We start from the raw sequence: 16,356 nt of genomic DNA, 5'->3' as shown, positions 1-16,356 counted from the left end.
TTCTTTTGGTCAAAAAATTCCAAGAAAATGAAATTCATGCCAAAAGAAATGAAGTTGATGATGCTCAAGAAAATGCTCCAACCACCCTACTGCTACTTATTTGAAAAGCTTTAGGACTTTTCTAGTGAGCGAAGAGAAGAATAGCAGAAAATTAAATCGAAACTGTAACAAACTTTTGAGATACACAGTAAACTTTCCAGTATTATTGAACTACAATTTGTTAAATTCCATATGTACATAACTGAAACGAAATTTATATAGTTCTTACTATTTTATTTCACTATTTTCAGCAAAGTTTTTTTTTCCTATTTACATACAGAAAACTATCTACAATGCTCTCTCCTTCCCCCTCTAAACCAGAATCTGAAGCTACGTAAAAAGGATAAAAATTAATCATTACGTGAAAAACCATTAAGCTCATTTTTAGTTGAGTAATTGGATTCAAGCCATGTCAAAGATTCACGCCCTTGCTGTACTTGTCATTGCAGCATCCTTTAAATCATAAAGTATAACAAGATGTTGTAATTTATCAACTATGTAATGAACTAAACTAACTAAGCATTTGCACGTCATTAAACTGCATTAAAAATAAAATAAATAGTGCTCTGTGTCAAAAAATCAATATAAAAAAAATACATGATACTATAACCACCAGCTATATGTAAAAGATTTGTGTGAGTAACATTTATCAAACTTAAAAGGATATCAGAATTTGCTATAACATTGCACTATTTTACTTTTAGCTGTGTCCCAAAATAATTAATCAAGAGTACAACAAAATACGTTAAATTAATACAAAAATAACTACGATAGAAAATAGACAAACAAACCAACAAAAAATTGATTCAAGTGATAAGAGACTTGAGCTCCTTAAGCATGTAATCAGGGTTCGATTTCTAACTTATGTATATAAAAAAAATTGATTGAAATGGGAGAATCCACCTTATGTGTTCCATTTCTGCTAAGGTGAAAACTTCGTACTAATATAATGGTAACAAAAAAAGAATAGACAAACACATACTACACGGGAGTGGTTATGGTGCATAAGGAAATCCTTATGCACCGTGCATAAATCCCATTTGAAATATAATTGCTTCCATACACCTCCAAGCGAAACCAAACGAAACAACACTACAACCGTGAAAATCATCATTTTAGTTCAATAATGATTTCATAGTGATGATTTGGTTCAATGACAGTCACAAATGTCCTTATTATAGTAAGTTTTGTATAAAATTATGTCAAAACCATTTTGCTGTGGAAATGGTTTCTGTGAGTTGTACTCTAAAACCATTAGATGTACTTAATGGTTTCCGACAGTTGAAAAAAAACTAAGGACCTAGAGCCATTGCAATCATTCAGTTTTGGACTGACACAATTGGAGGAGGAGGAAAGAAATGGTTTCTGTGAGTTGTACTCTAAAAACAAAACCATTTTGTTGTGGGAATGATGTCCAGAAATTTTTGTTGTGGAAATGGTTTCTGTGTGTTGTACTCCAAAACCATTTTGCTATGGGAATGATGTCCAGAAATTTTTGCTGTGGGAATGGTTTTAGCAATTTATTTTTTGAGCTTTCACTACAAATTCATCAAACACTTTTCCAGCAAACAATCATGAATCATAACACACTACAAATTTCGAATTCTTCTTTTCTCTTCTATCAATTTCGAATTCTTCTCTTCTATCAATTTCGAATTCTTCTCTTCCATGTCTTTTTATTTTTCGAATCTTTGAAGTTAGATCTAGGCATATGTGTTTGCTTTTCGAAAATTTTAAAGGTGGATTTGAGTTTAAAAAGAAAATGGATGTCGGATTCTTGATTTTTTTTTTTTTTGAAAACGGAGGTTTTTGCTATCTCCGGCGCGACGCCGCCGTCCTGTTGGGCCGGCAGCCACCGCGCCAGCGCTTGAAGAGGAGGTCGGAGAAGAAACTCTTTTGCATAGCATCTCTCTCTAAGTTTCAGATTAGAGAGAGAAAGAGTGTTGGTTTATGACTTTTTTTTGTTTGAAGTTGTTTTTATACTGCCTTTTCTTATGTAAATCCAATGGTTGTGAAGTGTTTATGCACGGTGCATAAGGAAATGACTTATGAACCATAACTTTTCCCATCGTACACTATTAACTAGCAAAAAGCATAAAATATGTGAATTGATTATGACGAAAACTAAGTTGAATGTATTGTAAAGTGATTTGTGGTTTGATACATTTATGTGTAAAAATAAATTATATAATCAAAAGCTACAGATCATAGCTTCAATTAGAATCAATTCAAAGCACAAAATCAATTATACTGAAAAACAACCAAATACGTCTAAATCAATTAGATAATTTAACTATAAATTTGTGTGTAAAAATCAATTATATAATCAAAAGCTACAAATCACAGCTTCAAGTAGAATCAATTCTAAAGATAAAATCAATTATACTAAAAAAACAACCAACTACATCTGAATCAATTATACAACAATGTAACCAAACATACACTTAATTATTTATCACTACATAGTCCCAATTTTTCAAAAAATTCCCACCACTAAATGTATATGCAAATTAAATTAGAGTAAATAGTAAATTTCCCCCCTGAAATTGTAAGTTTCATCAATTACCCCCCTGAAATTAACAAAACTTCAATTAGCCCCTGAAATTTCACAACATTAGTCAATTTACCCCCTCCGTCAAATTTTTCTGTTAGTGAACATGACGTTTTGCAAATACCCCCCTGAAGTTTTGCACTTATGTGCAAAATGCCCCCCAAACTTAAAAATTTATATTATTTTTTTCTTAAAAATAAACAATTTATAGTTAAATATTAAAGCTAACTATTAATTTTGGAGTTTGGAAAAACTACATACATATATACTTCAAAATAGGGAAAAATGTGTATTTTTAAAGTGACAATAATGATTATTTCTAATAGACAAATTATTATTTTTAGAGGTTTATAAACAAATTAATAATCAGATTTAAATTTATAATTTCTCCTTCACCATCTTAGTCTTTTAACTCCTCCAACTCCTTAAACAATTTGCTCAAACTATTTAAACTACACAACCCCCAATATTAATCCACAAATCATCCCATTATTGTCACTTTAAAAAATACATATTTTTCCCCATTTTGGAGCCTATTTTGATGTATATATGCATGTAGTTTTCCCAAATTCCAAAATTAATAGTTAGTTTTAATATTTAACTATTAATTGTTTGTTTTTAAGAAAAAAATAATATAAATTTTTAAGTTTGGGGATTTTGCACATAAGTGCAAAACTTCAGGGGGTATTTGCAAAACGTCATGTTCACTAACAGAAAAATTTGACGGAGGGGGTAAATTGACTAATGTTGTGAAATTTCAGAGGGATAATTGAAGTTTTGTTAATTTCAGGGGGGGTAATTGATAAAATTTACAATTTCAGGGGGGAAATTGACTATTTACTCAATTAAATTGATTCGTAAGATATTGTTAAATCTATTTTGATCCCTTGCACCTCAATTTAATCTTGACAAAAAATAATACATAATTAGTCATTGACATTTTTATACATTAATGACTAAATTGGAATGCAAGAAAATTTGTGAAGGAACAAACTGAATCTCCAGGTGAAAAATATTTCAGAAAAATTCCAAATTCAATCAAAATAAAATATAAAAAATTAACTATTTGAACTCAAATGTAATTGATTAATGATTAATGAGTTTGGTCTAACAATTATTTGAATTTTCGAAAAGAACAAAGAAGAAAAAAAAGGATAAATTCAAATTGGTGGAAGTACCGCGCTTGGTTCATTACTGAAACTCAACAACTCAATGGCCACCACGCTCCTCCGCAACTCCCCCACTTTCACAACAGCCATTGACGATCCTCTCTTACCCTTTCTCCGGTTCTACTCTCTCTCTTCTCTATTTCCATTTTCCTCACATACTCGCACAATTTTTTACATTTTCACCAATTTTCTGCATTTTGTGAATGAATTCAGGTCAATCAAAAAAGCTCTAGAAGATTCCACCACTTCCTCCACTCAAAATCTCAGCAAGTTACTCAGAGATTGCATCAATAAATTCAAGAACAATCACAGCTACCGAAATGATCCCAGATTTCTCAAGATCTGGTTCCTATATGTAATAATATTTCAACTCTTTCTACCCAAAATTTCAATTAACATGCTTCCTTGCTTCCTTTATAGTAGTAGCATTTTCGTTTTACCATATCACTCCATTTTTTTTTAGTGTGGTTTCTCATTGAATTTCAGTGTAAAAATGTTTTACACTAACATGATATGTTCACCAAACTCATGGTAATTACTGTTATTTTGTCAATTAAACTATCATTTTTAAGATTTAGTTTGTATAAAACTTTTTCACACATTCATCCAGTCATGCTATTTTTATTAGGTTAGTGCCTAAAATGTATCTACAAATAACTATTTCTATTTGGTGTGTTATAATTTTATGCATGTGTAAAGATAATTTACACAGTCAGTGCATAGAAATTAATCTCATACATTATCTACTTTAATAATAAGAGAGACATATAGGGAGTAGTATATTAAAGAGACAAAAGATTTAGAAGGAAAATAAATTGAGATGTATAATTGGCCCATAAAAATGGAAGAGTAACAACTAGCTATTGTATGCAAACAACAAACTGCTATATTGTTTGAACGGTTTGCCAGCTTGGACTTGATGAGCACATGCTGCTTTGAGGAACCTTGAAATTGAAAGGTTCTCAACTTGGTTTTGTTGGTTTCTTTATGCAGATGGATGTTAGTGCTGATTTTGACAGTGTCTTCAAAGGAATGCTGAATAGTAATATATGTGCCAACGATGCTTCACTTTATGTGTATTCTGCATGTTTTTTTGAAGCAAAGGGTAGATTGCTCGATGCCGACACCATCTACAAGCTCGGCATTTCCAAGTTAGTGTTTTGGATAAGAATTTGTAACCTGCTTTTGATATTGCAAATTGTAGCATAATGATTTGTTGGGAAAATGACTTTAAATTTCTAAAGCTCCAAATGCAGTGTCTCCTATAATTGCTATGGTATTGGTTAGAATTCATTCTTGACTTGTGGGAAACACACCAATCTCACAATTTATCTTTTGAAAAAGGAGTTAATGAGTTTCATTTTTCAAAGTTATTTGAAACGGGAGAACAATTAATTAGCATTTATCAGTTTGTGGAAGAAGTCACACCTCACCACAATGTAAACTAGTTTCATTAAACACCGAGGCTTTCCAAATCCATGAGAAGTGAGTGAATCTTCAAACAGAGTGATTGCTTGAATAGTGAGTGTTTCTTGTTGGTGAGTATATACTATTTGTAGTAGATCTTGAGTGGGGTATTTTGGTGATACACATCTTGGATGGGTTTATTCAAATTTCATAAACTTGTATACTTATTAGGATTCCGAACCTGTGCAACTCACAGGGAGAAGTTGCGCAATGAGAAAACCATTGTTTGCGCTATTAGCAACTTCTAAACACTGGGAGGATAGTAAAAATAGAATTTATATGATAATTTTGTGGTACATTTGTCAGAATATTCGGTACAATATCTGAACTTAAACACCTATCCCATCAACAAGATCCTTGCCCATCAATTGAACCAGTACAGTCTTTTAATCAAATTTAATAAGCCAAATTTATTAGTTTCCCAGATACATCTACTTCATTACGATCTTTATGATGCAAAATGAGCCAAGACTCTTTAGGAATTTACGAAGTCAGTTGAACTGATCATCCAACATTAGCAATTCTTTGAAAATAAAAACATTCCCATACATTCAGAATTAACCAAAGCTTTATGTCAAGAAATTGTGAACTTGATCCTGCAAATTATACTGTTGATAAGCCAATTACAGGATTGAAGAGTAACAAACTTGCATCCTTAGGCTGTGAATAAATACTACTTCATTTAGGCACCGATTTGCAAATTCGAATCATAAATACAATTATTTTGAGATGGTTGGTTTACATAGACGTGGCCTGAAGGTGACAAAGACTCCATTTTTTCGTGGTGTTTTATATCTGTTTTATTCTGATTTGTTGGTGTGAGATTTTTTGCATTAGGATTGTAATTCTAATTTTATGTTTGGTCCATGTTTGACAGAAATGCAGAGCCAATTAAATGGTTGGAGAAGGCACATACCTTATTTCTCAGTAGAGTTTCTGAAATATGCAATGTTGCTTCAAGCCAGAAGGTATGAAATTATATTGAAAAGGTGAACAATCCCATAGTTAAAAATTGAGCCAACCTTTATATATCACTATTCTTTATGGTCTCTGCCACTTGTCTCCTCAACCCTGTTTCAGTTCAATTTTTTAGATTTCTAAATATCAATTTAAGAATTCTTATGTAACTTATAATTTCAGGTTGATTATAAAGAATCTGCTACGTTGGAAAATAATGACATTAATCCATGGGATGCCTCTACTCTGAATGACCTTTTGAAGAAGATAAATCCTTTAATTACGAAATTTGACGTGAGACATTTTGATCCTTTGTTACATGCTTAAACTTAATACATTTGACAAAGATCATGTTCCCTTACATGTCTTTAAATACATTTCAGGGGTACCATTCGAGCACTAAATCTTATACAGGAAAAATTGCCTTATCCACTTTGAAGAATGCATCAAGGAATAAAGTTATAGAGATAGGTAGATGTCTGAACATGATCTCAAGTATTGATCATATTTATCTTATATTTGTAGTTGTCTGACTGTTTTTCCGTTTTCTGTGTATGCATGATCAACTCTCCAAGAGTGAGTTTTATATGAATTTGCTTGTTTATATTTTCTGCGTTATACCATTTTGTAATGAGATCGGGTGCTTCTTCCTGACAAAGAAAAAAAATGTTATGAAGAGGAACAGTTTGTATGTATTTATTTGTTTTTTGCATGTCTAATTCATATCTGGATGCAAAAAAGTATGTATTAACTCTTCTTATGGCACTAAAACTTTATTTTGAAACGGTAAATTTAGATCATAAATTTTTTAGCATTACTTCAAGAGTACACAGTGTTATTGATTGCAGATGTCAGGGGGCAAAAAATCTGCCATGGCCACTATCTGACAACACTAATAGTGTGTTTAATTGAGTTTATGAGCAGAAGAATAACTTATTTTTAATTCATTACCTTAACGTCTCGTAACCTTGGCGCAACTGGTAAAGTTGTTGTCAAGTGACCGAAAGGTCACGGGTTAGAGTCCTGGAAACAGCCTCTTGTGTAAAAAAAAAAACAGGGTAAGTAAAGCTGCGTACAATACACCAAAAATGGTGGGACCCCTTCTCGGACCCTGCGTATGCGGGAGCTTTAGTGCACCGTGTTGCCCTTTTTTTAATGTCTCGTAATCTTTCAATTCTGTAGTTATCTTATTGGTCCATGTAACTGTAGGATCTTGTTTTCTTGAGTATGAAATGCTAAAAAATCGAACCTACTATGAAATGGGCAATCTTTGTTTAGTTTGAATTTATTAAATACATATCCCTTGTTTTTTCCGTTCATCTTCTAAAGTTAATCATGTTTCAGAACAGTTTCTAGAAGATTTAGGTTTATTATTTATTTCCATAAGCTGCTTCCTTGGACAAAAGTTCCAGTTAAACAATTTGCTCATGTTTGTCCTTGTCATGGCATCCAAAGGTGGAATTAAGTACCATATCAAGGGCTGTGCTGGACAGGGAGGTTTTGCTCAAGTATACAAGGCAAATGTCGACAGTGATCCGGATGATGTTGTGGCACTAAAGGTGATAACGGTTTTACAAGTCATTTTCCCCCTATACATAGACATATAAACATATTGTCTCATCAGATTGCATTTTGAAACTTGGCAGATACAAAAACCAGCTTTCCCTTGGGAGTTTTACATGTATCGTCAACTTGATCAGCGCATCTCTGACAGAGAAGTATGTCAATATCGATTATACCATCAACCTGCTTTTCTATGAACATCTACTTATTCTGAGTTCTGACATCTTAATATTTCAGAGGTCAAACTATGGTTCTGCTCATAGAATTCATCTCTATTCTGATTGTAGCATACTCGTCTGTAATTATTTAGCTCATGGGACACTACAGGTCAGTAATTTCCTTTTGATTTCCCTCATTATCTCGTTCAACATCACATGTTATTAAAATTCAACAGAAAATTCTATGCAGGATGTCATCAACTCATATGTGGTCATAGGAAAATTCATGGAAGAAGTATTGTGCATTTATTACACAATAGAAATGTTGCACATGATTGAAACTTTGCATGATGTTGGTTTGATTCATGGTGATTTCAAGCCAGATAATCTGCTTATTCGTTATGCTAGGTAAATTTCAGCTTCTATTGTAGTTCATGCTTGTGTCTCTTTACTTTAACAAACCTCGGTTTTGTAAAATCAAAATTCCAACACTTCGATTATCCCTTGCCTTTTACCTCGATAATTTCTCTCTTTTCATTGTTTGTATCTTGTTAAACTGCAATTGTAAACATTTTCCCGTCTTAATTTTGAGGGTATGCCTTCTATATCTAAAAAAAGTAGGGATATTTTCAACCCATTATTTTTGTACTGTTATTATATTATTTTGTTTTTAAGGATGTGGGGTTTGTAAAGTCCCTCTGCATCTAGTAAAGTTTCATCCTTATTTTGGATAGGACAACTATAGTAATAGAATCGAGTATTGCAGTACAGGGGTTCCCCTGTCCAAATACACCAAGATATGTTCAACGAATTACAGTAATAAGAAGACATGCATAAAAAAGGATTTGATCACCACTCATAGAAAGAGGGAATGGAATTTCCAGTGGGTAAACCACCATTTTGGTCCCAGAAAGTGTACGATGCTGTCACTTTTGTCCCTAACTGGGCTATAAACCCAAATTAGTCAAAGAATCATTAAAACGTCAATCAGTTAAGTCCCTGACATTATAAAGCTCAGGTACTGTTTTGATAATATGTTTTATCTTTCATGGACTATTATGATAGTTGTATCATTCAGGGACTATTTTGATGATTCAAGGACCAATTTGAATTTTTAGCATAGTCATGGACCAAAGTGACAGCACACTACAGTTTCAGGACTAAAATGATGGTTTACTCTCTTGCATTTGGCCACAACCAACTTCTTACGTTGATCATTTCTATCACTTCATCTAAATTCAGTTGTATGGAGTGGAAACAAATCTAATTTCTAAGCATCCATGTGGCATAATTGTGTCTACACACAACCACAAATAGCATATATGCCGGATTCAATTAGAGACATCACAATTAAAAGATAAATTATTTGTGGATTCTACATCACTCTTACAAAACTTGTGCAGCAGTTTATCATTTTGAATTTTTTCAAAAAAAGTTTAATATTTTGAATGAAGACTCTTCTAAATAAGTTCGACTTTGTTGAGAGCCTCTCAGTAGATGCTTTTGAAGCAAAAGTGTTGATCTTTTACTGGAGGGAAAGTTAAAGTATGGTGGTATAGGCATACAAACATTGTTTCCACTTTTACTAGCAGAAGGATTTACTCATGGTGTTTTATGACCATTGGTTGAGATAAAAGCTACTTGCAAATGCTTCAGAAATTTCCATTTTGACGTGCATTTGAATGATATCATTGATGTGCAATGCATGTTCTAATTATGAAGCATTGTGTCTAGTAGCTTAGATGATTACCATTTGTGGTTGGTACTCATTGTTTCTCGTTATTTTGAAGGGGTAACCTCACTGAAGATGGGTTATTAGACCGAAGCGGTTGTTGGCATGATCAGGTCAGTTTTTCTCTCAAAGATACAATCATATATTTTTGCTTTATTACTATGTTGTGTATACATTTTTTTTTATCTTTCAGGGTCTTTGTCTTGTTGACTGGGGAAGAGGGATCGATCTTAATCTCTTTCCAGATCACACGGTATTTAAGGGAGATTGCAGGACTTCTGGTTTTCGATGCATTGAGATGCAGGAGGATCGGCCGTGGAAATTTCAGGTGAGTCACTACTTAAATTACACTACAAATGCAATTTAGCTCATGATTTACTGCCTTTAAAGTTACTCTTCTGTTATCACTTGTCAACAGGCAGATGCATATGGCCTTTGTGGTGTTGTCCATACAATGCTGCATAATACCTATATGGAAACCGTTAAAAAAGAATCATCTGATGGGGGTTCTGTGTATCTTCCCAGACTACCCTTTAAACGGTATATTTCTCATTTTTTAGTTTCCCTCAAGCTATTTGCTAAAATCAATTTGGAAGCTATGGTGCCACAGCAGATCCTTCCTTTTGTTTTCAACTTTAATTTTTATTCTGATAATTTGGTGTTGTATCAAACAGTTACTGGAACGTCGAGCTCTGGAAGACTTTCTTCACTAAGATGCTTAATGACTACCCTGGCCATGATGATAGGAAGTTGTTGCAGGAATTGAAGAAGTCCTTCCAAGACTATATCAGCTCCGATCCTCAACATATAAAGAAACTCAAGGAGTTACTCGCGAAGCAAAGGGTTTCTCTGTGTTCTGCATAGTGTTTTACGTTCATTATGCATCCACTTTGGCTTTAACTGTCTATGCAGCTGCTGAGTACATACAAAAACACAATGCAAGCAATCAAAGACAGACTAGGAAGGTACACTTCATTCCTGTTTTCCATCACATGCTCCTTACTCACGGACAAGACTCTTCCAATGTGAATTTGTTTCCGGGCGCACATGCAAGTGTATGTAACCTTGATTTATATTGGGTTAAAGATTACAATACTATAAAGTGAAGCAAGGATAGATCTCCTTATTTGCTCACTTTAGAAACAAACTAATGTTTTTATGAGTTTTTCCTTTTAATTGCCATGTATTATGTAGTTTGAGCAACGGTCTGGAATGTAACTTTTTCAATAGTGTATGTAAATGTTGTAATTTGTAAGCGAGTATGACTATTTAGTGTTTAGTTCCACTCGAAGGACATTTCATGTATATGAACGAATTCAGCAAATAAGATTTCTCAAAACGATAGAGTGGCATCATAAAAGCCTATTCACCAAAAAATCATCGTAAAGCCCTACTAGTATTCTTTAACAAACACTTGTGGGAAAATAAAAGTTAAAAGAGTCTTGCAATGATCATTGGTCTTCCAAGCAATAACTATTTCAAACTATTATGATTTTATTAAATTTTTCAGTACCTTTTTTTTAGAGGATTTACAATACCAATTAGGTTGTACGCCATCGGCTCAAGATGACCTTCACTTTAGCAAGATTTATTGATGCACTGTACCTAAAAGTTCTGCATACACATTTAATGATATTTAAATAATGTGTCAAATTCTTGTTCAAAAATGATGATGGTGATGATGATCCTAACAACAATAAAAATAAGACAAATTTTATGATACACCTAATATATTTGAGTGTACGGTACACTCACTCTTTAAATTAATGGTTAAATGAGTTGCTTTTTGAAGAAAAATATTATTTTCTATCATTTATATTTATAATAATTAAATCTTATTCATCAAAAGTGTTAACGAAATAATTTTTTTTTTTTTTGAATTTTTAGCAATCATAATTGAGAATATTGATTATATTTTAGGATAATATGAAAAAAAAAATTATTATGATTCTTATAAACAATGAACTGATGTTTTTTGTTATGAAATGTTGTTCTATAAAATATAAATATTGATATATAGTTATTTATTTCATAAAAAATGATCGTTAATTTATAAAATTATGAAGAAAGAGTACCGGTACACCTCATTTTGTGATTGTACCGTAGTAGTTCCCTAAAAATAATGTGTGACATTTTAACATTTATTTACTAGGAATAGTCTTTATATAGTAACAAATTTTGATTCGACATTATTAGTACATAAGTCATTACAATAATAGATTAAGATTTTTTTTTTAAAGAAGATTAAGAACTTCTTTTTAATCATGATATGAAACTCATCATTACCATAATTACATTTGACCATCTTCCTCCTACTAAAACGGAGTAAATAATTGAAAATCTTTACTAATTTGTATGTTTGTCATGCGCATCGCGCAGACACCTTCAGTATAATACAAAAATGTTTAGGAAGAAACAAAAATAAGAAGGGTAAATACGTCATTACAGTCAAAACCCTAGTCTCTTCATTTCGGTGCTCCCATTTATACTACTGATTTTTCATTTCAGTCATCACTCTCATTCACTTCTCGACCTCTCTCGCGATCTGAACGGAGGCCTCTCTTCTGGTATATCACCTCTTCACGCTCTCTTTTTTCCTATCACCATTTCCATTTTCTCAACGATTTTCCATTTCTTTTCGTCTTTATGTTTTTTTTTTATTTTTATTTCTCAGTGATTTTTACTGGAATTTGATTTTTATCGTTGTTGTTATTAGTTACTTATTTTTTGGCGGTGGTTAAGTTGATTATGAAGCTAAAATTTTAAACTAGATTATTGTGTCATTTGAGTGTGATTTATGTATATACTGTAGTAACAGTTGATTTCTGCTTTTTCATATAAATGAATTTTGCTAGGGTTTAAGGTTTAGGATCTTTATTAATTACATTCGTTAAACAGTGATGTTGACACCGATAATAATTTGAATAAAAATTGAATAATTGAATGTATTCACATGTGTCGGAATTATTAGAAGTGTCAGTGCTAGGTATAAGTGTCCTAGTGGTATACTTACCTCCCGGCTGAACTCCGGTTTACCAGAGCCCCCTTTCCACCGAGCACCGGAGTCAGTGTTAACACAAACAAAAAGTGTCCTAGTGCTTCAGAGAAGAAAATGTTTTTGAATCGTTGGTATGTTTTGGTTTTCGCAGGTCACTTTGTAGGCTGCAATCATGGCCGATGGACCAAATCATCCATCAATTGCGCAGAAGTTAGGTGGATATTCTTATTTGGTGTCTAGGCTTAGCTCCAACTCTAACTACAGGAATTACTCTACATCCGGTACTTTCACCAATGGAGGAGTGCAGACTTCTGGTTTGGCACTTGCATCACCTCTGTCGTCCTTTACGGTGCCTTCTCCAGCAGAGAAAGGACCAGCTGGATTTTTGATCGATTTTCTGATGGGAGGAGTTTCTGCTGCTGTGTCGAAGACAGCTGCTGCTCCTATTGAACGAGTTAAATTGCTTATCCAAAACCAGGATGAAATGCTCAAAAGTGGCAGGTTATCTGAACCATACAAGGGAATTGGTGATTGTTTTGCTCGAACCATGAAGGATGAGGGTGTAATTGCTCTGTGGAGAGGCAATACTGCTAATGTTATCAGATACTTCCCTACTCAGGTGAGATTTTCCCATTTGTTGTCTTGTCTGGGTTTTGTTCATGCTGTCTTATTATATATTGAGATTAGCTTATATTTGGAAGGGCGTGGATTTATATGATACCTATTTTCACATCGTTCTTGCTATTTACCTTTATATTCACATCCCTAGACATAAGAAACATTTTCTCTTTTTTATCTGAATTTGATGCATGTGAATGTATTTGTGGTGATTGACGGTCGGTTTTGTAGTTTTTATGAGCTTTTCCTTTAATTTCTAATTTCATTCTTTTCCTTTTAGGCTCTGAACTTTGCTTTTAAGGATTACTTCAAGAGGCTTTTCAATTTTAAAAAAGACAGAGATGGCTACTGGAAGTGGTTTGCTGGGAATTTAGCATCTGGTGGAGCTGCTGGGGCTTCCTCACTCTTATTTGTCTATTCTTTGGATTACGCCCGTACCCGTTTGGCAAATGACGCAAAGGCTGCAAAGAAGGGTGGTGAGAGGCAATTTAATGGGATGGTTGATGTTTACAAGAAAACCTTACAGTCTGATGGCATTGCTGGCCTTTATCGTGGATTCAACATCTCGTGTGTTGGAATTATAGTGTATCGTGGTCTTTACTTTGGAATGTATGATTCTCTGAAACCAGTTGTTTTGGTTGGTGGGATGCAGGTATGTACAAAATTTGAATTTTAATGGGAAATATGGTATTTCTTAATCTGTTCCGTGTTAGATTAAACTATTCCTCTTTTATTGGTTTTACTTTGATTTTATGTTTGTCAGGCAATATTTTGTTGATTGTAAATGATTAGCTTGAATATTTGATTTATGTCTTCAATATAATTTGAAAATGATGTTTTTAGAATGCTAATGAGCTAATCTAGTTTTGTAGAACATTGTCTATAAACATGTTAGTATTCAGTTACCTGCAATGTGTATACAGTATATACCTTCCTTTCTATTAAACACCATTTTCCCTAAACATATTTCTATTAAACACCTTTATTTCCTAGACATAATATGATTGCTAAACTTGAAACTTCAATTGAACAAGGAAAATTTGTTCTTCTATAATTTTGACTTTCTTTTAGCCCTCATTATCATTTTCTTATTTTTGGTACTTTTGTTGTTAACAGGATAGTTTCTTTGCTAGTTTCCTGTTGGGATGGGGTATCACAATTGGTGCTGGTTTGGCCTCTTATCCCATTGATACTGTGCGTAGAAGAATGATGATGACTTCTGGAGAATCTGTGAAGTATAACAGCTCTTTGCACGCATTCCAAACCATCGTTGCAAAAGAGGGTACTAAGTCTCTTTTCAAAGGTGCTGGTGCAAACATATTGCGTGCAGTTGCAGGTGCTGGTGTGCTTGCTGGTTATGACAAGCTGCAGCTGGTCTTGTTTGGAAAGAAATATGGTTCTGGCGGCGGCTAAATAATGACGATAATAATCACCCGGAATCCTTCTGTTTGTTCCCTTGTGATTTGGATAATTTTGGATCAACAAGTGTTATTAATATTTTCCAGAATTTAGGGTCTTTCTATTTAGTGATTATAGTTTTATGAACTTAAATTTCATTTGGTTGTTACATTTCATGACTTAACCAAGTCCGTGCAGTTTGAAACTACCTTTTGGTTCAGTGATACTCTGATTGCTGATATTTTGTTGAAATGCAAATTATCTAGCACGAGTGTTTACATTTGGTAAAATGAAATTGACTTGGTTTAATTTTTTACAAGTCTTAATCGCAGTAGAGTCTCATATTAAACACGTAGCTGCCTAGTTTAATTTTCACACATTTATGTCGTAGTGATGTTTGTAGTTTGTACTAGCCTACTAGCATATATTGCTGGATAGTTAAATATTCTTTGTTGGAGAACCAACTATAAATATTGTGGTTAATAAATTTTTTTGGTTGTATTGCTTTTTTGTATAAAATTAACGAAAAATTTATATAATTTGATAATCTAAAGATCAGAAGCTTCGCAATTGTTTTTCTTGTGAGAAATTTTCCCTAACTGTATTCGGATGTATTTATCGAATGATTTGTAGAAGCCCTTTAGCTCGTGGCGGATTCAAGCAGTGACTCTGATTTTATTTGTAATTTCGGTCGGTCTACTATTGTTGTGGCTAAACTTTGGGGTTTATCATGGTTTGAAATTGGAGGGTAACCAAGGTCTTAATCCAACTATCATTATTGGGATGATTCTCTTATAGTGATGTTTGCTAAAAGACTTGGAATCTCCATCTGAAGCCTCTTCTTCTACTATTATTTAGATGATTCTCTCACAGTGATGCTTGCTCAAAAGACTAGAGTTGATGTATATTTATCGTGAGGGAACCGGTGCGTTGATTTTTTAAAGAATATGGGTCATAGTGGGGAGACTGGCTTGTTATATCTTCCAGTTCTCCCTCCTTTAATCCTTATCTTAAATGATTGTAGAGGGACTTCTTTCCCTCGTTTTGAACCTTAGTCTCGTTGTAATTTCTTAAAGAAAAAAAGTCTGACTCTACAATATTTCAAAATTGTTCAAATTAAGAAATGTGTAGTTACTCAAAATTACATTCAAAATGCGTCGAAATGGGGTGGGTTATGAACAAATCTAAATTCTACGTATAATGATTTACGGTTCTAAAAATATGTTCAAATAAATAATTCCATCAAGTCACTCTCAAATTTAATTCTAGTAGGACACGTTTGAATTGGAAGCTATGGAAGTGAGGTTTGTTTATAATCAGTTTGAAAATGCTACTCATTTCAGGTCAGTCTCCGATTGCTGATGAGCACTAATAAAATTCTGAGTTGATTTAGTGTTTTGTTGCGACAATGTTGAGAATACAATATGCCATTTGTTGCACTAGAGGGTTCAAGTATTTCTTAATGTAACACACAAACACACACCGATTTTCCCTATGAAAAGGCAAGAATATAATCATAGTAATCAATTCTTCTTACATTTTAAGTGTGAGTGATTAAATATTATATCACCTATGAATCGGTGAAATGCATGTTGAATGAATAAGAGAGACGGTCAGTATATTTAATGTCTTTAAGGTTTTGGATGGAGATGTGACGTCTCTCTCTTGTGATCTTGAAACATTGACCCGTTGTTGCTTCCGGCATT

General features: G+C 33.2%; 2 protein-coding genes across 2 annotated transcripts; both read left to right on the top strand.

Annotated features, from left to right (window-relative positions):
- The first annotated feature begins 3,723 nt into the window (after window positions 1-3,723).
- LOC25492909 (mitotic checkpoint serine/threonine-protein kinase BUB1) lies at window positions 3,724-10,941 on the top strand. The gene is made up of 14 exons (XM_024782645.2): window positions 3,724-3,876; window positions 3,973-4,114; window positions 4,753-4,910; window positions 6,104-6,194; window positions 6,367-6,477; window positions 6,567-6,654; window positions 7,639-7,742; window positions 7,830-7,901; window positions 7,984-8,073; window positions 8,155-8,312; window positions 9,695-9,749; window positions 9,830-9,964; window positions 10,055-10,176; window positions 10,311-10,941. The coding sequence occupies exons 1-14, from the start codon at window positions 3,803-3,805 to the stop codon at window positions 10,498-10,500; spliced, it is 1,590 nt and encodes a 529-aa protein (XP_024638413.1). The 5' UTR covers window positions 3,724-3,802; the 3' UTR covers window positions 10,501-10,941.
- Window positions 10,942-12,018: 1,077 nt separating this feature from the next.
- LOC25492908 (ADP,ATP carrier protein 3, mitochondrial) lies at window positions 12,019-14,902 on the top strand. Its single transcript, XM_013601215.3, has 4 exons — window positions 12,019-12,203; window positions 12,786-13,253; window positions 13,533-13,904; window positions 14,369-14,902. The coding sequence occupies exons 2-4, from the start codon at window positions 12,807-12,809 to the stop codon at window positions 14,663-14,665; spliced, it is 1,116 nt and encodes a 371-aa protein (XP_013456669.1). The 5' UTR covers window positions 12,019-12,203; window positions 12,786-12,806; the 3' UTR covers window positions 14,666-14,902.
- Window positions 14,903-16,356: the final 1,454 nt, after the last annotated feature.

Source organism: Medicago truncatula, chromosome 4 (assembly GCF_003473485.1).
Source record: "Medicago truncatula cultivar Jemalong A17 chromosome 4, MtrunA17r5.0-ANR, whole genome shotgun sequence".
NCBI classification, from domain to species: Eukaryota; Viridiplantae; Streptophyta; class Magnoliopsida; order Fabales; family Fabaceae; genus Medicago; species Medicago truncatula.
This window is presented reverse-complemented; position numbering and strand designations above follow the sequence as displayed.